Raw genomic sequence first — 24,284 nt, forward strand, 5'->3', positions numbered from 1 at the left:
TCAAGGAAATCATCAATGTTGGATAAATTATATAGTATGTAATATTTAGTTGTAAATATTCAACATAATTATATGTTCTAGTATGAGACAATCAATCACTTACTTTTATTATAGCTTGAATAGTGACAGAGAATCACTCACTCTCTTTAGTTAATTATTATTGTAGTTGCATGTATTCGTTGTCTCGTGTAATGAGAAGTAATATATTCTTCATTCTGGCAAATTGTATCATTCTTCTTTACCATTTGCACATATTTGTGCATCAATCACTTTTAAAAATAATAATTTTCATTAAGCAATTAATAAAATTTCACATGCTAACTAGAAACAATAGACATATATAAACAAAGTGAGTATATTTATTAGTAATGAATATACAAGCCTATACAATAGTAAATCGAAATATCACATATTACCAAATTTTGTTTATCTATACTATATTATTAACATGAAATACACGATGTAAAAAGTAATTGAGAAAATTGAAATATAAACTTTTGAAGACAGCTTGATAAAACGATTACTCAAAATCTAGAATGTAAATAAAATATTGTAAAAAAATAAATGTAAATGTACGAAGACATTGTTTTTCTATTTCTGTAAAAATAAAAATAGAACAATAAATATAGTTTTCATTTAAAAAATATATAATATACATATATAGTTATATTGATCATGGAACCAAGATATCGTCTCGACATGCTGATAGACGAACTCGTGAAAACAGGTTTTGAGTAGGGTGATAATTTCTTCCAAACTCGACAGATAATCCGATAATTAACACGAATGGAAGAGGGTATGAAGTTGATTTTTACTCGATTAAATAAATGGATAATCAAGTATGTAGATTTTTGGGTATAGTGATAGAGGTGTGTCTTAAAGAATCTTACTCATGCCCGACCCAAACACAAATTCAAACAAAAAAATTAATGAAAGAGAATCTATACTCTTTATTATTTCAAATCTATGCAATGGCGTTGGCCCAAAAGCCATAATTATTTTTATTTATTTAATTATTTTACTCGGATCCAACCCGGAAACAGAAGCGGAACCGGTTAATTTTGGTTTATTTAAACAAAACCGTTCACAATCTATTTATTAATAGATTTGGGGAGGTTAAAGAACCAGTATGACCAAACCAGTCCCCGTTCTGGGTTTAACTGGTCAATTTCGGTTTTGATTCCAGGTCGAACTTATCCGTTAAACATATCTACATTTTTGCAGAAAATGTGGTTAGTTATTGTGGGGACCCGGACTCTAATTCATGTCTTAATCATTATTAATATCAAATATAACAATTAAGAAAAGTGGGACTAAATTTTTTTCTTTTTAAATATAAATGCGGAAACGTAATAATAATCTATCTAATATACATGTCCATATAAAAGTACAAGTCATGTACTACATGTCTCTATCTCAACTAGGTTCAACATCTATATATCAAGTGCTGAATCTTATTCTGCTTTTGGGCCCGGATCTCACGCTAACTATCATCTCTCATCCTGTTTCTGATCCTGATCATGTCACACCTGTTGTCATGCACACATACAAACAAGACAACAGCCGGATAACTCCGGTGAGAATTACATTCCCAGTATAAATCATATATACATGCAATCATGTAACAGATATAAAAGCATGAAATAGATATTCATAACATGTATCGCAATCAGAACATGAATATATATCAAACTGAAAATCATACTCTGAACATGTACCAAAATCAGGAACATGAATCGGTATCAAACATTGAATCACACTCTGTGACTCTTAGACTCAGACTCGACTCATTCCTAATCTAGGGATCCCGATCTGAATAAGAACATACACCCACGTACACTCCCGATCGGGGTGGTGGCACGTTCTTATTCACGGACTTTGGCTCTTTCCATATCGAACATCAGTAATAGAAGAAACTCCAATTCTATCCACTTCGATATAACCAAACGTCCGGTGTCTTGACCTATCCGTCACAGACTAGGCACATCCTGCCCTGGCATATCAGCCAATCATCTAGGAATATCAATCCTGGCATATCCTGCCAAACCTCTGTGACAATGTACAATGTGCCCAGTGACGATTCCATCACTATCAGGACACCCCTGTCACGAGATCAATCGTCTACGACTAGGCGTATCCGCCTATGACTCAAGACATAACTCAATAGATCAAAAATATCAATCACATCAATTGCAAATATCAGTGCAATAAGATGAAGTATGTGATTTTGGGAAACTCAAGTCGAATCGAACTCGAGTTGTGCAATCCCGCATCCACATTAATTTATACCTTTTTCTTCTCGGTCTGACGAAGTCGAAGTGTCGAAGTCAAATCTGTCCATATCAAATCTGAAATGACAATATCGAATATACTGTATCAATGTATAACTCAATTCAAAACATGTTCTGATCAATACTCAAATCAAACATAATCTGATCCATATCAACGATATCATGATACCATCTCAATCAATACTGAATCTGATCACAATCAATCTACTGATGTTTCGACGGCATAATAATACAGTCTTGATAACTCCGTCAATCTCAACATCACAGATATACTACCACAACTCATAATCGATATCAATACGAATCATAATCTTTAATAGTAACGGATTATAATCTCAAATCTGTACTATCTCAATCATATCAGTTCTGAAAAATCATAACAATTACATACACAGTCCGTTCTTCGATCTGACTTCAATTATATACTGATCAGTATACCCAGAACACATAATATCAGTCACATCACAATTCCTCCAATATCATAATTTCAAACGATATCAGAATTTAATAAAACTTACGTCCTGTTGTAGCTGTCGTCGCTAAGAACTCGGTGCTGTGTCCGGATTCAAAATCAGACGGCCGGATCTCTCACAATTGAGTTAAATTCTTCGAAGGAATTTAGACATTCTCTGGCCCTCCGTTTCTTTTCCTTGCATTCTGAAAGACAAAATCGTTCTTGATATATATATGTTGCATGTCCAAGGCCAAGTGGCCACTTCTTCAAGTTGCACGTCTCGCGCTCGGGCGGTCATTAATTTTCGCTCGGGCGCGGAACGTTCGGCCCTCGCATATAATACAATCGCGCTCGGGCGGATATAACTTACCGCCGGGCGCGGGGTGTTCGGGTTTCTTGCATTATTCAATGGCGCTCGGGCGGTCAAAAACTTCCGCCCGGGCGCCAAACCTTCGGTCCCAAAATTTATGCTTTTCATATGCTTTGCCCAAATCTGATCTCGGAATGGCCCGGCTATAATCATATCAATTCAAACTCAATAATTTCAGATTAACAGAATCAAAATCTCGGGCATTACAGTTATAAGGTGAGAGAAGCCACTATAGTTGTTAATATTAGGGAAATTGATTATTATAGTCTATTTCAAAGTCATAATTTCAAAATGGTCTTCTTTATTACAAATTTTGTATTATGTCTTATTTAATTAAAAAATCCTAAAATACCCTTTTCTCTATTAAAACACATATTCCATTTTCGTTATTCATTTGTTTAATTATCTATTATTTCTCTTTAAGAGTTGATTTAACATTTGTTCTGTTTTATTTAATTTATAATATATTAATTTTTTTAATATTACTTACTTATATCAATAAACATATTTTAAAAAAATTATGAATTGTTAGTTTGAATTAGTGCATACGAAACCACCAAAGTTATAATATTTTAATTACGATTGTTGCTCATCTAAAATAATATAAATAAAATCACCAATCATCATGATTATGAAACGTAATAATTACGTCAATCTGAGTTTATACAAATATAAACAAAAAATCTGATGGTCTCAATTAAATCTCTAATTTATTTCATGCTAACAGTTTATGAGTATGCACAACAAATCTTCAAAAAATAAAATACATAAAAATGATACTCGACAAAAGAATTATCTCACATTATCACCACTCTATGTCCAAATGCATGGAATTTATAAGATTATTCGAGAGATTGCGAAAATCAAATAAAGAGTTTGAGATAAAAAAAATTGATTGTGAATAAAGTTTAAATGATAGGGGATATCTATGTAATTTGATATGATAAAAAGAATATTTTGGTAAATTAATTTAACTGAAGACTAAAATTGATTATAGTACTTGTATGAAATTTATTTAAGAAAATATCCTTAATATTACTATTAACCCAACAACTAAATTTACATAATAAATTGTTTTAGGTAAAAATGAAAAGATCTAATTTGTTGTACAAAAACGATTTTTATTATTTTCTCAAACTTTATAATATAGAAGATAGAAAATAGATAGATAGATAGATAGAATAGATTATGATAATTTTGTTGTTTTCTATTTAATAATTTTTTTCATATTTTTCTGTTAGTTTATTATAGTCATTAATAAAAATCTAAAATATAGATACAAATAAATAAATAAGTTTAATAATTCAAAAGATTTTGATAGTTATGTTAGGAAAAATCTCTAATACTTTCGACATTACTAACACTCCATTAGTGGTGTGAATTCATGGGATTGTGGTAAACCAATGTATAAAACAATTTATTAGTAACTTACTAATTTTCAATAATAATAATAAAACTACTAATTATTATACCGACATATCCTAAGCTCCCAGTTATAACTCAATTAAAATGACTAAGACCATGTATGCATTAGGGTGTAAATGAATCGAGCCGGTTCAGCGAACCCAAGCATGTTTAACTTTTTTCGCGTCTGACTCGAACCCAAATTATTTAATTTGATAATTCACAAACTTTAATATTTTATTAATATAGTTATATATTAAATAAATATATTTCAAGCTTTTATGTTCGAGTAGCTCGGAATATGTTCGAATATTTCAAACTAAATTCTAACTCGAGCCTTGATTCGAACCGAATTCGATAAAAAAATTAAATTTTTGACCTTCGGATTGAACTTGAGCTTTGTTAGAATATTTGCATTTTGGTTTAACAAGGCTGTTGATCTAATAGATAATTACAAATTCTAGCCAAATTGAATTCAAAAAGGAAATTGATTATTCATGTGTACATTATGTTTCCGAAGCAAAACAGTTAATCAGAGCCCTACTGAATGATTAAGCGAAACTGTTAGTGGATTAATCAATGACAAAAAGGTAGCTGTTAGAAGTCTAAACTGATATAAAAATTCGCTAACAGAAATCGCTTCAATATTTCTATCTGTCTAAGAAAAGCTATTTGAGTTTAAAATAATTTTTGAGAGCCCAATTAATCATAGCAAGCACACGTAAAATTGTTACTTCTAATAATTAAGAGTTTTGTGCTTAGAATTTTTTTTAAAATATCTTTGTGATTGAGAATAAGTATTCTTACTGCTCATTTTGTTAAGTTTGTATGATACACTAAGAACTTCAGTGAGGCAGCGTAACGAGTAATTGTTGGCTTATTGAATACCTAACCGACAATAATTATATTTTAGTGTCGATAACCTAATCGAAAATATTTCTAAAATTTGTGGAGAATATTTATTCATCCCCTCTAAATCAATTTCTGATCTTAACAAGCTTGAATATACCTAACTCGAGCTTTAAATTTTTATTCATATTCGGCTAAATTACATTCATTTACACCATAGTTTGCACAAGAAGAATCATCTTGCCTTTCACTCGAGATCCAAAATACTATCCCCGAGATAAAAATAATATCTTATTTATTGTGCTTATATATTCTTATTTAATTAAACTTAAGATTTTAAAGTTTTATGGAAAAAAAATTGGTGAAAAAAACAATTATTTGGAAAAAAATGGTAAATTTCTCAACCGCCAAACAAACATGAACGGATAGTTTACAGTTATAACCAAGTCTTGGGAAAATATACAACCACAAAGAGTCTCACATTTCGGGAATTGACGATCCGATTCTCACTTCAAGAACAATGGTGGAAGCCGATTCACCGCAGAGGGCGTCGCTGTACGTGGGCGGGTCTGCACCCGGACGTTTCAGAAAAGGAGCTCGAAGAAACTTTTGGAGCTGCCGGCCAACTGGTCTCGGTCCGTCTCTGCCGCGACAAGATATCTCACAGATCCCTATGCTATGCTTTCGTTAACTTCTGCTTTCATATTGATGGTATAGTATCTACTCACGGACTCACTTTTTTGTGCTCATTTTCAGATTTAAGTGGGTTCTTGCTTTCTTCAACATATGTTTTCTTGTATGATGGGTTGATTTGATTTAAGATAATTTATTTGTGTGAGTATTCAATCAATTGGGATATTTGTTTCTTTGAAATGTGGGCAGAGATTAAGTTATTTTCTTCTTATTTGGCTGTTTCTGGTTTGATGTTCTTGATATTGATTCAATGCGATTGCATGTTCCCGTTCAACTTTGAACTGTTTTTTTAATCTTTTCTGTGCATATTTCAACAGCTCGTAGAGCTCTAAACCGCCTAAACTACACTGAATTGAGGGGTAGACCTATGAGAATATGTGTGTGTGAAAGAGAACCGATTTCGAGGAAGACGGGTATCGGGAACCTCTTCGTCAAGAATCTTGACGCTTCGATCACCAGTGCTCGACTGCAGGAAATTTTCTCCGAGTATGGGACCGTGATTTCTTGCAAGGTTGCTGAGGAAAATGGGAAGAGCAACGGCTATGGTTTTGTTCAGTTTTGGTTCGGAGGATTCGGCCATGGCAGCTCTGGATGCTGTCCATGGAACAATGCAAGATGGCAAGAAGTTGTTAGTTTGTTTGAATTTGTAATGTTACTGTTTTCTTTTATATGTATCTATTACATGTTTGAATTTGTAATGTTTGCATCAGATGTGTTTCCAAATTCGTCAGAAAGAGTGAGAGAAACAACGCAGAACCAGTTTTCACTAATCTTTATGTGAAAAATCTAGATGAAGACATCACAAATGATCTCCTCGAGAACAAGTTTTCGGCTTTTGGTAACATCTGTAGTGCGGTTGTAATGAAGGATGAGAGGGGGAAATCGAAAGGGTTCGGATTTGTCAATTTCGGTTCGCATGAAGAGGCCAAGAAGCAATGGAGGCTCTGAATGGTGAACTGTTTGGTAAAGATCCTTTTTGTTCCAAGTAAAAGGCATGTTTATTTGGGGAAAAATGAAAAAATGCAATACTTTCTGTGATTGATCAGGATCAAAGAATCTGTTTGTGGGAAGAGCTCAGAAGAAAGATGAAAGGGCAGAAACTTTAAGACACATATATGGAGAAAAGTACACAATTTCCCATAGGGAATTCTCTAAGAATTCAAATCTGTACATAAAGAATCTTGATGTGTCTGTTGACGACAAAAAGTTGAAAACAAAATCTTTTGGGCTCATGGAAGAGTAATCTCAGCAAAAGTGATCCGACACGGGGATGGAACTAGCAAAGGATTTGGATTGTATGCTACTCAAATCTGGAGGACGCAAATAAGGCTTTTACGTTCATTAAACGGTTAAAAGAATCTCATATCTGTTTTTCTCAATTGTTTCCTATATTGTAAATATGTTTTCATAGTGTGATTTGATTAATTTGGTTATCATATAGGGACTTGTGTAGCAGGACAGACACTTTACGTGACCAGGCTCGACCAAGAGAACAGCAAACTCGAGCCGGCCCGACACTTTACACCGCAGACTGGGAATGTCCTTGCAAACCAAAGACATCCACGACATTGCAACCTCCCAAACTCTTATTCTTCGATTCCTGTCCCAAAACTGAGTCCATTCCATCCTGTATTGTACCAAAACTTTGTTCCACCTGCTTTTAGATCGTTTTATCATTTTGAAGCTATGAACTTCAACAGATCTTTCGCCATATGTAAGTGGGATGACAGTATGACACAAAATTTCCATTGACTTTGCTCGTCCATAATCTTCTTTTTTCCTCTCTTTTTGTGTAGCCTGTGCAAATTTCAACCTCTGGTGGGAGTAAAGAACAATCAGGATCTTGGAACAAGAAAGGATCAAATACCAGAGAGGAGAATGGTACACAAAGACCACTAGATGGAGATACCAAAAAAGCATGGAAAGGATGTAGCCCCATGATGCCAGAGAGATGAACAAGAGATGGCCTGGATCTTATGCATTCTCCCTACATTTTGCTAGATCATATCCTGTTATGCATGAAAAAAGGTCTGGTTTCGTACCTCACCCTCTTGTTCAAAACTTTTAGGTCCATGAGTACGTACAATTTGAAGACCGATTGTTGCTGATTGGAGATAACTAATTTTCACTATATGTTGGTGAAGATGGAAAAAAACGCTGACAGACTAAATGCTGCTGGATTCAATGCAGTCCTTGGCATTACAGGCTCAAGAAGCAGATTCAAATTGTTTCAGATGATTTGTGATTACTAGTTCTTTCTGCAGCTTGCACTTCTACTATTTTCTGGGAACCACTTTCTTCTCCAGTTTAATAACTAGTATGATGTTTTTCGTATTCTAACGAACAAAATCGTGTTAATCTCTTGGGCGATGTATCCAAATTGATGAGACTTGGCAGAGGATTTTGTTTGCTGGTGTGATATTTTGTGTGCTATGCTGTGCCATTTTTATTTTCAGAGTGTAGCTATGATTCAGTTTCATGCAAGGTTTGTTGCAAGTCTGAGCTTTATCAAGAAGCGACATAACATAAAACATTAATATAGATACTTAAAAAAAAATTATAGACACAAACAAAGTCCCCTCATTTATTCAGCAAACAGTCAATTTTTTGACTGTTAAATTTATTTATTTGGGACTAAGAACATTGACGAAAGGACGGGGTTATGGGGAACCGTTTTCCGGCTGAACTGCAAGCGGAGTGTAAGGATAAGCGCAACATTGGGCGCAAACATTTGCCTGGCGGTGGAGGCTCACAGCACACACAAGCTGGGCAAATTGGCCCCGTCAACTCCTCTGCAAACACAATAAAATGACAAATCGATCAACATATTATTGAAAATGACATAAAATTTACTAATGAAACTGATATTTGTATAGGTATGTACATTACAACACGATCTTGATGAGTAGATAAAATATTTAAATTTCGATAAAATCGACAAGTCGGGTTATAGAATTGGAGATGCAAATGTACGTACCCTGAAAAAGATTAACTCGAGATGCATCACAACTTGGCATAACAGCAAAGGCAGCAAGAAATAATAACGTGACAACAGCGAATATCGAAGTGTTACTTGCCATGGATAATTGTTATTATTATTCTATATGATTCTGATAATTGCCCAAATTAGAGTTGTATTTATAGGAAAAAAATTTGTACTTCAATGCATCCATCTAAGCTACCTAAGTTTGAACTTTGAAGTTTGAAAATCGAAGCATTGAATTCGTTACGTGTGAGATGATATATTTGAAAAGTTAAGTCATATTTCGTTCAAGATTTTAAGTAAATGGGAAAAAAAAGATTGAAAAAAGGCACACAGTCGTAGAATAGATTTTTGGTTCTTTGAACTTATTTGATACGTCGATTTTATATATGTTTTACTGTTATCTTAAACGGGAAAAAATATAAAATATGTTTAAGCTAAGAAAATATATAAATTTTAAATTAAAATATAAATAATTAATTTCCCTGTACATCTATTTCTCGATTATATTCTTTGTCTACTATGTGAACTACATGACTTTCTGTTCTTGCATTAAGATATAACTGCTCCCTTTTTTGACTAATAGATATAGATATATATATAGATACACACGTATCATATAACGTAATCATTTTTTATTTGAAAATCTCCTCTTGACCGGACTCTCATAAAATAAAAATAAAAAAACCCCAACAAAAAAATCAGAATATATGATCAGTGTGTCAGATTGCAATAATTGATCAATCAAAATATAGTGTACGTGTTGATGTACATTTTAAAATATTTGAGTTATACTATTACCATCAACTGCAACTTTTGGTTTAAAACGACAAGTGTTCGATTCTGTCATTAGTATTAAAGTCAATGTCACATGTTCGATTTTAATTGATCGTAAGAAGTGCAATTAGTGAGAGCGATATTCGAAACATGGTGCTTGTCCTATTTTGCAGTTTAAAAATTTTACGTTACACAATTACCACCAATTTTATCTTTTGATAAAGCAGCAATCGATCAATCTACAACTGGTGATAAATTCCAAGTCTAGCGTGCATGTGTATCCATTTTTATTTTTTCAAAGAATTATATATATATATATGTATATATATGTAAGATGAAGTATTTTTTAAGAAAATTCTTTGAAAATAAAAATGGATTTAATGATTTTGCATAGTACTGAAATGTAAGGATACTCGATTTATTTCTTTATTTTCACGAATTAATACACTCATGATTAATATGTTTTATGAATACTACATTTTCAGGAATAGACTATCCTATTTTGATTTTGTCGTCAAATTATCTTATCACTTATCAATAAAATGAGAGAATTGAATTTATATCGGCAGTGATACTAAACAAAATGTGCACCGATGTCGCATCGTTGTCAACATTATCGACCTTTTCGTCCTATATTTCATAAATATTATTTTTATTTGTTTATCATAGTGTAATTCTCGATTTTTTTTTATGAGAAACTAATCAAAAGTGTCTTTTTGTAGTTTTGAGAATAAAGTGTCTTTCATTTTTATCTTCACAATTAGTATTGACTCATTGTTTTGAGTCTTTTGACATTCATGTCATAAACTTGTAGTTGAAACTTGAAAGCATAAGTAATTGGGAAAAAAAAAAAAAAAGTAGAAGTAATTATAATTGTTACAAATTCATGGTTTCCACTTGATAATTTTATGAAGTACTTCTTATCCCCAAATATTTATTTAGAACATAATATCATTTATAGATTGAAGGCAAATATTATATATATATATATATATAACATTAACTAAGGGTGCATTTTGGAGGATGAATTTGAAATTCATGGATTTTGATTATAGTTTTGTTGTAAACAATGAAACAATAGATCCAATATTAAATTCACGTTTTACTTAATATACATTAGTTACACAATGTAGAATGTATTTCAAATGACACTGTTATTCATTGAATTTGTATTATATCCTGATTAACATGAAAGACTATATAAACATGCATACATTGATGAATTTGAAGTTCATGGTTTTGTTTATCTAAAATAACAAAAATACATTTTATTCATAGATTTGAAAACCGTCATTAAAAAACCCATCCCGAAAATCTTGGCTACAAATTGGGGGAAAATCTATTGTCACGCGTCTTTGAAAAATGCTAGTTATCACTTTATTTTCAAGTTCTGGGAGAACCTTGTGAACCTCCAACATCAGTAAAATAGCAAAAACAGTAGTTTTCCTTTCCAAAGCTACAAACTAGAGAAAGATTGTAGACATTGTATCTGAATCTCAGACATAATTCCCACCCAGATAGGCATAATTAACCAGTTTAATCTGAGAAAACACAATCAAAGTACAAGCACAAACCTGCTCAAGGTAATTCCCGTCCAGATAGGCATCATCACCAAAGTCCTCTTCCACTAAAGCCTCCACTTTGGGAACTGATTCCAACTCATCACTCTCCCATTCCTCCTCCAAAAATGGTGCCCCATACTGTTCACCGTTCTTGGGCCCCGAACCGCTTTTCTGAAAGACTCGGCAGAGCACAAATGCATCCTTTAAACAAGAAAGTGAACAGGTCAATAACTTGTAAGCATTATCCATAACAATCATGAATTTTTCAAAAAAGATCCAAACTCTATTTAAAAAAAGAATACTTCTTCCCAATTTTATATTAATAGTTCCGCTTCGTTTTCCTTATCAATTATCTTTCCCGAGTCCAGTACCAAGTTATGATTCTTTAAGTTTCCAGGTATATATAACATATAGATTCAGTCGAACAAAAAAACTGTCCTTAGGAATAGTAAATAAATTTTAAACAAAATCAAGCTATCCCACCTGAGATATTCCAGCTCCCTCCAGTTCTAAGTCAACAAGCCTGTACTCATGCATAACCCAGTTGCTCCTCTGACCCTTTGGAGCACGTCCATTATGATAAACCAGAGTTTTCTTCATGCCCACAATCTGTTTTCTATGGTAAACTTCCCTGTCCTTTCCAGTCGTTTTCCAATACCCTTTTCAGTTGCCCTGTTTGTCCTTGCTCCATTGCCATATTTCCTATCCAGCACACTGAAGAAATACCACTCCAGATCTCTACTCTTCAGCCTTGACATGCCTAAAAACCAGGCCAATAGCTACAGTCACGTTCATTTCAAATTTGTATGTTATAGAAAAACAAAAATACCAAACTTACGCAAGACAAACAAAACAATCCATACTCCATCGATGTAAAAAATCATTTTCTTTATTCCATGAGGTGAAACAGATAAAACCTTACCCAGAAAATAGTTTACAGCATTGAATAAAATTTGTGCAGCTTCACGTCAAATCATACTTAAACGTGAACACAAACAAAACCTTGGGGAATAAACCCAAAAATTTCTATAAAACTGCGAAATCCCTGTGAACCTAAATGAAAAATTCCATCACTATAACATTTCGTGGTCAAACATTATATAACAGAAATTGAGGAAAGATCCATGCTTGCTACTATAATAAAACTGGATAATCTATGGTCACTGCATTAAAACCATTAAAGTCCAAAAATTGGTGGTCAACAAATCCACAGAAAAACACCCTTACTTCATCGAATCGTCTAAATAAAGAAAGAAATGTTCACAATCGACCAAGTTCCCTCCACCCCAAAAGCAAAACATCGCAAACGAAAATCAGCCCATCCACATAAACAAACAAGGATTTCAAAAGGGCAGTACTTGGAAGATCCCAAGGCTCGGTCTTGTAGATATCGATCTCAGCGATAGCGTCCAACTGAAACGATTTCCCGCAGACTTTCCGCCTGAGATAATACCGCACCAATTCCTCGTCCGTCGGATGGAATCGGAAGCCCGGCGCCAGCATATTCGTGGGTGCGGGAGACTTTTTCTTGCCCATTGATTCTATTTTCCACACACAAACAAAATGATAAAGACGAGTTCAGAAGAATTTTAGAAGACAGCTGCCATATTCGAAGAGTGGAGATGCCTTGTTAGGTTGAATAAATACACTACAGAACGGTGCTTCGTTCACGCGCCTGTCACGGTCGTGCAACGAGAACATAAATTCCGGATTATATTATTTTATTTGCATTATGTTAATTTTATAAAATATATGCTTTAAGATATGGTAAAAACTCTTCTCATATTGTTTTTCGAGTTATTTTATAAGATAAATCTAATTATTATTAAAAAAAATTTATGTCAAAAACATTAATTTTTATTTTAACGAGGGATCAGATTAATTCGTTACATAAATAATCTTAGCAAAAATTTGTGTGAGACGGTCTCACGGATATTTTGTGATACATATATCTTATTTTGATCATCCATGAAAAATATTATTTTTTATGTTAAGAATATTACTTTTTATTATAAATATCGTAGTGTTAACCCGTTTCACAAATAAAGATTCATGAAACCGTCTCACAAAAATCTACTCGTATAATAAACATAAGATCATAGACTTATTGTTAACCTTATCTTTGGGTAATATTTTGGGGTTGAACCAATTCCACGTAACAATATACAGTACAAAATTATATTATTTTTAAAATCACAAAACGCGCATTGAATAATTCTAAGGAATTTTCAATATTAATTAATTAATAAGTGAAAATATTTATTAAAAAAGGCAAAATAAGAATTTCGCTGCATCTACGAGAGTCGAGTACAAGTAATTTGCGGTGACGGAAGTGCCTTCGTCATCACCAGGTATGCGGTGTGGTTTGGCTTTGACCGTCGCCAATATTCTAGTATTGGGTTGAAGAAGATTCTAGATACTCTATTTTCTATGTAAATTGCCAATATTTTAAATTTATTTTTCCTTCTTAGTAAGTTTTTTTTTTAGTATTTAAAGGTATCGTTCGATTCGTTATATTATTTTTTATTTTATTATTATATTTTTATTCAATCTAATATCATATTTGATGCATCTATCAATTATTTATCTATCTATCAATTATTTATCATACATCAATCAATCATTGAATTGAAATTATAATATTATCTTTAATAAATAATATTATAAATATTTTATTAATATTTTCAAAAAACAAAACACTAATATCACATTATCTCAAATTTAATTAAATTAATCAAACATTATATTAATTATCATTTTTATATATTTTGTTATTAAAAAATATTACTTATCTTTATATTATTTATCTCGTACGAAGAACCAAACGATTAGATAACAATAATTTTATATATCCTTCTTTTGAAATTTTTCATATTAAAAGCAAAAATTACAATCATATTTAAATATTACATTTATCATCCTAAGTTTATGACAAATGACAAGTAACAAATAAATTCAATAAGTTCCGAAATTACGAACAGTTCATCGTTATTTTTAATTAAATTTTCAATATTTGAAATTTTTTATATTTTTTTAACTTGTGGCCATTGCATGTGTTTGATTTTCTGTTGATTTTGCTTAAAATTATCTGAGCTAATCGCTGTAAAATATAATTTTTAATTAAACTAGTCATTTTTTTTTGTCTATAAATACACATGAAATAGCAAGTTATGTGACCATCAAGTGCATTGTCAGCTTTGAGCCGACTTGATTGAACACACCTGAGCACATCGCGATACCGATGCGTAAAATGTTAATAAATTGACGTCGTAGAATTTAACTATGTCATAATTAATATATGAATTGTAATTTGTGTATGTTAGTCACATAGATGTTGTATTCCTTCTTTCAAAATCTATGCATTTTTCAGCAATAATTTTAAAAAAAAATTATATTTATTCTTTTATGAAATATTAGTAATACATCATTTATAAATTATGGTTTTGATTTCCCTGAGAACTCTTGGATTTGGAAAAGATATTACTTTTAAATAATACGATATTATCTACGTGTTAATTGTAAGATTCACATAGTTATGCTTTTTTACCAGTTGCATTGAATATCATATAAAAATAAAACAAAACTTCTGAAATTTCTAGGGTTTTTTTAATAATAATTGAAAAATATTTTTTTTTTTCCAAAAGTAATGCAAGTACTGCAAAATGTCATCATCAATAGCGGACGTTACACTTAAATTTACAGAGTCTGATGTCCGTTACAGCCTTAATTTTTCTAAAAATATAATTTTTAACTTAATGTCATGTTTATTTATTTAATAAATTTAGATTTGATGTCACATACTAAACAAGCTGAGTTTGCTCATTTGTAAGACGAATTGTTAGGTTAAGCGTGCATGGATGAGTTGATATTGAGATGTGACTTTCTGGGAAGTTCTCATGCGTCAAACTGCTTACGTTACACCGCTTGATCTGGTTGGATAAGTGTGCCATAAAAGAGTGACATCATATCTTAACGGGTAATACAATCTCTCTAGGGGACATGATTAAAGGTATGGAAAAGATAAGATTGGTCTCTAAGAGATATGAGACAGCGCCAGCAGATAGACACGCATCTTTCCGTACTAATGGGTCTAACAGTCCGACCCATTAGCGCAATTAGGTGCACTTTGCCTTGCTATATGTATAAGAAATAAAGTTACGTGTTGGTTAATACCTATAGCTTTTGACCTAGTGGTAAGCGCTTGATTTAACACAAATATTTTAAAAAATGAGACAATATTATAAGTTTTTATCGGTAAGACTGGTCGAAAAGGTCCATACCTACATGAAAATAATTTAATATAAAAAATAATAGTTTTTCAAGATTGGTTCCAGCCCGATAACCGTATCACAAAAACTAATTCATAAGCCGTCTCATTGAATTTTGAGTAGGTTTCTTGTGAGACGGTTCACGAATCTTTATATGTGAGACATGTCAACTTTACCGATATTCACAATAAAAAGTAATACTCTTAACATGAAAAATAATTTTTTCATGGACGACCCAAATAAGATATCTATTCACAGAATATGACCCGCGAGACCGTCTCACACAAGTTTTTGCCTTGAATTTTTTGTCATTTTCAAAATTGTGGTGAATCGATAAACTATATTTTTTGGAAAAAAATATTTATTTTTATAATCTATCTTCAAAAAAGGTTTTAATCATTTTAATTTCTAAAAAACTCTTTTGCTTATATTTAATTATGTGTTGGTTTAGTTTCATGGAAAATAAAGAAAGATGTATATATATACACACACTATTTATACAATTAAAATATTTATTTAAATATAATAATTTTTTATTTCAAATTAATGTTTTCTATTTTTTTTATTAGGAGTGATAAACTATCTAAAAATGTGAAAATATAGATAAAGATATGGTTGAATTTAAAAAGTATAGATAAATAAATGTATAATAGCAATCGTAAATAAAAATTCACTAAACTAATTAAAAATTAATTAGTATATGGTCTCAACGCTAATTAAATAGTATGATATAATATAATAGAACATTTCACACGTTAAGCTCGGATGACTTGCTACATGTGCCATCGTATTGGCTATAAAATTAAATGAATATATATTATACGAGACAGTCTCATATATATATATATATATATATATATATATATATATATTTTGTGAAATTATAAATGGATCTTGAGTTGTTTGTTGAAGCAACTGATCCGGATCCAATGATTCACCACCAAAAATATAAGGGCACCCGCACCTCATCAAAAATCGTGGGGTCCATATGCCATATACACATTACATTAACACATCTATTCTCCCACATTCATTTTAACATTCACACTCATTATTTGTAGGTCCCGCTGTCCACTCATTCATCTTACTCTTATTTTACATTAAATAAATTCAATTTCAGATTTTTTAAGAAATTTAAATTATTATTATTTTATATTAATAATAATTTGTTTTTATATTCAGTACGTAAAATAATTTAATTTTATGAGTGTCATTTAATTAAAATTAAAAATTTATTATAAACCTAAAATAAAACGGTACAACTATAATAATAAATAACACTTGCATAAAAATATTAAAAATAAATTAAACTTAAAAGAAGATGTAAAATACTAATTGATCGGAGAGTTACGTTAACAAAATGAAAATTACAATGAATGAAAATTAAACAAATGAAAATTGCAATAATCGAAAATTACAATAACTGCAAATTAAATATTCCATCACCCCCTAATCTCTTGACATAGACGTTCGTGGATGATAAGTTGCTCATATGTCATTTGCGAAGTATCCTTCGAAAGGATTGCATATTTCTTTAGTTGAACTTTGGTCATAGCATCTTTTGCTTTCATCTCCTCTACTTCGAGTTGTTTTTGTTTCATTTCAACTTCAACTTTTTTCATGCTTGTATATTCAGTAAACTTTGCAAACATATTGTCCAAGTTTGTTGTCATACACTCCATGTCCGATCTTGTTTTACCTTTTTCCTTTCTTTTTGCTGCCTTCTGACCCATTGGACGATTTTCTTCTTCAATTAGGTCTACATGTAGACTCGCATCTTGGTTGGATGAGGTGTTGCTTGCTCCCGACTCCGAGGTCCTTGCCTTCTTCGTGCTAACATGGTGATCAACGGACTGTGGAGTAAACATTGGACGGTCTTTTACGATCCTCCACACATGCTCAAGATTAAATGCGATGGCGTTATTTTCCGCACGATATTTTTCATATGCAAGTCGTAGTATATCCTCATCACTGTGGCCGCTACGATATGCACTATAAATACTATTGTAATTTGCATTGAAGCGATATACTTTTTTTGGATGGTATTGTGCCAGTGCGATCGTATGACACTTGCACTTTTATTGGGTGTACCTGCGGGATGATTGTCATGTAATAGCTTGAACACTCCCAGAAAGCTTCCGCCTTACCACCACATGACACTGCTGTGTTCCCTTCCGGGTTGTCTCCTCATTAAGTCATTATTTGGCGGTTCAGTGGCTAGTGCAAGTGCTCCAAGTGTATCCATGATCATGTTGACCCAAAGAAGCTGAACAGCGGTGAGGGGGGCACTGCCTGAAAGCGTGCTACCAAATGTGAGTACTATTTTCAATCCAAGTTTGCGTACGCATTAAACACATGTTACCTGTCAAGCAGGCTGATGAGAAATTGACAATAAGAGCAACCACATTGACAGTTAGCTGGAATTGAACAAATTTTTGAATGTTAACATAAACCGAACGACCCCATTTCGCCACTGTAACAATGGTGGAGAAATTATCATCTAGAATTATAACATCAGCACTTTCTTTTGCCACCTGGAAAATTGTAAACCACAGAGTAAGTTTCTTTTACATTCACGACACTGGTTTACAAAATGCACACAGAAGTAGAAAATATGAAAAAACTTGCCACTATGATAAAATAGTCTATTAACTAACAGAATTATCACCTCAGTCCCAGCAATCCCCATTGCTAGACCAATATCAGCCTCATGAAGCGCAGGAGCATCGTTTGTTCCATCTCCAGTTACTGCAACAACCTCCTCAAATGTCGACCGCAGATGTTTCACGAGGGTATGTTTATCCATTGGTGAAGAACGAGCCATCACCTTGCAAAGGAATATATCAGACATCAATATAGAATAGTCATATTAAACCACATGCATAAATAAATACTACACAATGTACTTTTTTCAGGCACCAGCTTAATGGCAAGCCAACAACCAAATGAAAGATTTTGGTGGCATTTAATCGGGCTTCCTGTTATTTCAAACTCAAGAATCAAGATTTTTAAAGTCAGTTTTTGAAAGTATCTTTGAATAATTTTATCAGAAAGTGTGTAATTCAGTTTTTGAATCCGAGCGTGAGAATTTAAAATTGGAAATTGATTTAGAGTTAAACATTTACTGGAACTAGTGTGCTGTTAACAAAGCATATATTTTTCAGAGTTGATTTTGAAAGTGGTTGAAAATTAATTTTAATGCTCAAGTGGCAATGGGAAGAAAACACAGAATTGATCATGGTAAACATGCATCTAGCATACGAATACCTGAAGTTTTGGAATAAGCTCCTGCAACTCTTCCTCGTTCTTCATCCGAAATTCTGGTCCTTCAATTGCAATACCATCATCAGTTAGTATGCCACATTCTCTAGCTATTGCCTTAGCCGTGTTTATGTTGTCTCCTGTCACCATTCGCACCATAATGCCAGCTGACTTACAAATAGCAACAGACTCCTTGACTCCAGGGCGAACTGGATCTTTTATCCCAACAATTCCTATTAAAGTATAACCCTCAAATGGGATAGGGTTTTCAACAGAAATCACTTCCAATATCCCTATGCGAGGCACAGGGTTCGAAGAGCTTCACAGGCAAATTCATCAATTGTATCCTTCATATAAGTGATGGTTGACTCATCCAGAGGAACAACCTCACCATTTGAGTTCAGAAACCTATCACAGGCATCTAAAATAATCTCAGATGCTCCTTTGCAGTGTGCTTGGAAACCTTCTCCAGGTAACTCCAATACTACACCCATGCGCTTCTTCGTAGAATTGAATGGCTCGACTTTGATAATCTTTGACACTCGTCGCTCTGCTAGGAAATCTCCTCCAAGAAAGAGGCCAAATTCAAGAAGTGCAGTCTCAGTTGGCGTACCAAGTATTTCAATTTTCTCATCTGTATTGATGACAATATCTCCTCCAGTGTTGTTGAATATAGATTTTTGAAGCATTTTCACCACAGAATCAGGAATATTGGAGCAGAAATCTGAACTTTTCATAGAGCCACTAACTTCTTTTCTCTTTCCGCAAATGCATGCTTTCACAACCGTCATGTGGTTAGTGGTTAGCGTCCCAGTCTTGTCACTACAAATAGTTGTGGCTGATCCCATAGTCTCACAAGCTGCCAAATGGCGGACAAGTGCCCTGTCATTCATCATCTTCTTCATTGCAAAAGCAAGGCTCAAAGTAACAGCTAAAGGCAACCCTTCAGGAACGGCAACCACAACAATTGTAACGGCAATAGCAAAGTATTCCAGCATTTCCAAGGCTTCATCTCCAGACCAGCTCCAGTAGGAACCTTGATTCATTTTGCGGGTAAAAAGCCCTTGCACCAGAACAGCGAAGGTAATAACAGCAAAAAAGAGACCTATTTTTTCCATAATGGTTGCGACTCCCATTCAGTTTGACCTGCAAAGGGGTTTCATCGTCACACCGCACTTCACTAAGAGTAGCCATCAATTACCCCCTGAGTTCTCATCCCAACAGTAGTAACTAGCATTTTGCAGGATCCATCTTGCACTTTAGTTCCAGATAAGAGGAAAGGATTTGTGGATGTCACATTTATGGGTTCACCTCTCCCCGGTTCAAACTAGATTCATTTATTAACAAAGAATAACCTGAAACAAAGAGTCCATCAGCTGGGACCTGATCCCCAATAGAAAGATGGAACAATGTCACCCGAGAGCAAATCAAATATCGAAATTTTTTGTCTGTACCATTTTCTAGTAACCTTACTGTAATTTTTTTCTTTCCTTGTCCAAATCCTTGATGGTGCAATGACTGCTTATAGTCACTTGTAGCAGTGACAAAGACTACAAGAAGGATACTAGCAACAATCCCAAGTCCATCATGAGCTCCCCTGGGCCATCCTTCAGTTGCAATGCCACAACTAATGTACAAGAGCACAAAAAGCAAGTATCATGAGGGTAAGTATCTTGAAAGGCTTCCCATACAAAAAGCCAAAGCCCTTTGCAGGGCTCTCTGCGAACTTATTAATTCCATAAACTTCCTTCTGTGGTCAAGTGACTCGTCTGCATACTATCCCCATTGGTGAGACAAGTCAAAGCTTGCCAGCAATACCCTCCACGCCAGAATGAACTTTCAACTTCCTCAAATTATGCCTTCAACAATTGATCCTAATCATCAGCACAAATTCAAAACCTGCCTCCTTGACTGCCTCTGGCGCTGTATAACTTATACCTGAGGTATTGAGTGGACGATCAGTATAAAGTAACAACAAATGTTAATCTCAGGTTGCAGTTGCACAAGTTTTGAAATCTGACCTTGAATAAAGCTCAGAGCGCTTGGGAAACTATACGGCTACCCTAAGTTTTTCCTGCAATGCGATAGCAATAATCACAGTTAGTTTCCATCGAACAGAACAATAATGATTCTTCCGACAGATAAGGGAAGAATATTGCGCAAGCTGAAGACTCAATTTCACATTGCTACATTAAAATTCCACAAGGTTTTCCACCATGAAACACTTCCTAAAATCAAGTAACTTCCATAGTACAAACATCTTAATAATCATATTATCCTAAATGATATGCATAAACTGTATAATTCACACACGGCGCCATCTTTTCCAAGAGTATGTTTACCGCACATCCTTTCATAAAACCCGAATGAATGAAATGAACAAACCATATTTTTTTAAAACCGTTCCATTATTGACTGAACGTTGTTTTCAGAGTTTCCGCATGGATTAAGATACACGAGTCGAGAAATTCCACCTGCTAGATAAGCAAAAGAAATGGTCAAAAAGCTCAGTTTGTGATAAAAATTGCTAAATAAACGAGTATATTACGTGCGATGGAATCCACAAATCACGTTAAACCAATCGACCAAGATGTTGTGCCTGCTGGTCAACGATATAGTTGATTTGAATTCAATCTCATAACAAGAATAAATTAATTCCCCAAAAATAGAGTACTTCGTTAGGGTGGGAACAAGAGATAATAAAAAATAAACAAATAACAGAAAAACAAAGGAAAAAAGTAAACATCGGACAAAAAGTCAACGACGACTCAAAAGAGAGAAAGCAAAGATATTTTTGAGGTAACCAGAGAAAGAAAGATTTGAACAATTCAAAACCTGGTTAGACTTCTGGATTCTCACGAACTTCGAAACGTTTCGACAGATTAGCAGTGAATCTAAACCTCCTCTTACGGTTCTTCACCAGCCAACACGCTTTCCTCCATCTCTGCAACGCTTCCTCCGATGAATTCTTCGCCTTCACTTCCCGAAAAATCCTTCATAAAACTCCCCATTCTAGTCCTAATTCTTCCTATCTATACCGATCCACAAATCGCAGGCCACACTTACAGATCACACAAAATGGCAGTAAATGTCACCTATTCTAACACTACAATACAGCTTCTGGAAGAGAGCAGCTGACGAAGCTGAACATGAACCGATTTTTAATCAGTTTTACCAGTAGAAAAGTAGATTCAAAGGAGTAAAATATAAGCAAGTTGTTGGATGAATGCGATATTTTTATTCCCAAGGAAATAATGATGGAGGCGGAGTGGAAGCAGCGTCGAGGAACATTCAACTACTCCTTCCAACCATACACACTAGTTACTCCGTACACGTATATAGACTAAGGTCAAATTGGGAAAAAAAATTGATTTCCTCTCTGGATAGTTATAGCTGATAAATTCTCTAAAAAAATATAGTTTTCAATAAAATTAAATATATGTTCTGTTTTCGTTTCGACTTTTTTGGCACCCCAAGAAAAAAGTATAATAAGAACTTGTTTCATTGGCAGTCCTAAAATTAATTAATATTTTATCCTCCACCAATATATCCGCACTAAAATTTAAAATGTTTGCCCCCACGAAATTTCCAATTCTTTTCATTATTATTGTCCTTATTACGACTTTTTCTTTTCTTTCTTTCTTTCTTTCTTTCTTGTTTGCTTTCTGAGCCTTTCTCCTTCGTTCTTGCTTTTTAATAGCTTTTTGTGATACAAGCCTTTAAATTAACTGGTTAAGAACATATTCGAGGGTTGTCGGGCATGAATATTTTTCTAAATCAGAATTTATAAATATATAAACAAATAATTATAAATTTAAAATTTTGAATAAAACGTATTTTGATTGTTAATAAGTTATATAACCCAATCCTATATTGGGCCTGATTTAAGGCTATTATGGGCCTCTAGGTATATTAATATAACCCCACTGCCCAGACAGAACCACAAATAGTTTGTGATTTTGGTCTTTAAAAAATTGCAGACAAGGAGTTGGTATAAAACTTTCGAGGCCTTGGCCCATTTTGTTACCAGCGTGCTCTAATTCTCAAGAGTTGTTGACCAATTTGATTTCTTCAAAATTTATATTAGAAACACTATATCTTGTTGGTCCAGTAATCACCAAAAGTATGTAATTGATACGATTTTTTTAAAAAAACTGTATATTTCCCTATTGTTTAATGTTTTTATAATATAGTTAGATTTTTTTTATTTAAATTCTACCCACTCATTATTATACTTTTTGATCTACTCAAGCATGAATCACTACGACAACGACTGGCGAACCGCTTGCGCCAACAAATTTGGTGGTGGAGAGATGGGGGAGGTGCCTTCGACGCTAAGCGAACACACTTTAGTCCGCCCTTCTATATGGTTCTTCAGATGCGCCATCATAGTCGACGGAACTGACTTGTCTTTGAAATGGTAATATAAAACTCAATCATATTTAAATTCAAAAAATTTATATTTTGAAACCATATTCTTCTTAGTCTAAAAGTCTATTAGCGGAAGAAGCCCTCCATCCTGCCAGGGAGCCCTCGTTTGGTCCCTTTTGCTTGGTCTGATACGACATGAAAAGCAACAGAGATATTAAATTTCACAAGTAGTAATATTGTATTTAGATTGAGAGAAGGGTAGAAAAAGGGCGATTTAAGATTTTATAATTATGCAAGGCTATATTATTTAGCAAACAAAGATATTTTTAAAAATACAACTTTAGAATACGCTAGAATAATTAAATTATATTTAAAACAAATTACATATTATATTCCGTAATGTAATTCATGTTATATAATAAATAACAACATTTAAAATATCATCGTTAGGTGTCCTGACATTACTCCAATGATAATATTTAGTGGGATTCGTTGTAAAACATTTAAAATATCATTTAGTCACCCGAAAGTCAAAATTCATACCGGTCGGTTATTCTTGTTATATTACCAACCAAAAGAAACAATATTCGAATTAATATTTATCGGCCGACATCAAATCTCTATATTTCTATTGAATATTGTTTTATATCCTTTTGGGAACAAGATATAATTTTATTTTACTTTTTACAAATTTATGTTTTCGAGAATTAGATTTCGATATTCATAATAAAATTAATACTCTTATCATTAAAGTAATATTTTTTCATGGATGACTCAAATAAGCGATCCGTCTAAAAAATACGATCCGTGAGACCGTCTCACGTAAGTTTTTGTCAATTTTTATTTGGTTTTGATATCAGACTTTTTTCAATGAAATGAAATAAAATATATGTTATTATTATAAATGTCTCACGGAAGTTTTTGTCAATTTTATTTGGTTTTGATATCAGACTTTTTTCAATGAAATGAAATAAAATATATGTTATTTTTATAAATGCTAA

General features: G+C 33.1%; 1 protein-coding gene and 2 pseudogenes across 1 annotated transcript; 1 reads left to right on the forward strand and 2 right to left on the reverse strand.

The window, feature by feature from the left end:
• Positions 1–5,888: 5,888 nt before the first annotated feature.
• LOC142534566 (polyadenylate-binding protein 6-like) lies at positions 5,889–8,016 on the forward strand (annotated as a pseudogene).
• Positions 8,017–11,201: 3,185 nt separating this feature from the next.
• LOC142534569 (NAC domain-containing protein 78-like) lies at positions 11,202–13,030 on the reverse strand. The gene is given in 4 exon segments (XM_075641434.1): positions 11,202–11,584; positions 11,867–12,048; positions 12,051–12,143; positions 12,742–13,030. Coding segments are annotated over 4 exon segments (720 nt in total). The 5' UTR covers positions 12,920–13,030; the 3' UTR covers positions 11,202–11,317.
• Positions 13,031–17,093: 4,063 nt separating this feature from the next.
• LOC142534567 (calcium-transporting ATPase 1-like) lies at positions 17,094–22,225 on the reverse strand (annotated as a pseudogene).
• Positions 22,226–24,284: the final 2,059 nt, after the last annotated feature.

The sequence above is a fragment of the Primulina tabacum genome, unplaced genomic scaffold (assembly GCF_025594145.1).
Source record: "Primulina tabacum isolate GXHZ01 unplaced genomic scaffold, ASM2559414v2 Contig600, whole genome shotgun sequence".
In the NCBI taxonomy this organism is placed as follows: domain Eukaryota; kingdom Viridiplantae; phylum Streptophyta; class Magnoliopsida; order Lamiales; family Gesneriaceae; genus Primulina; species Primulina tabacum.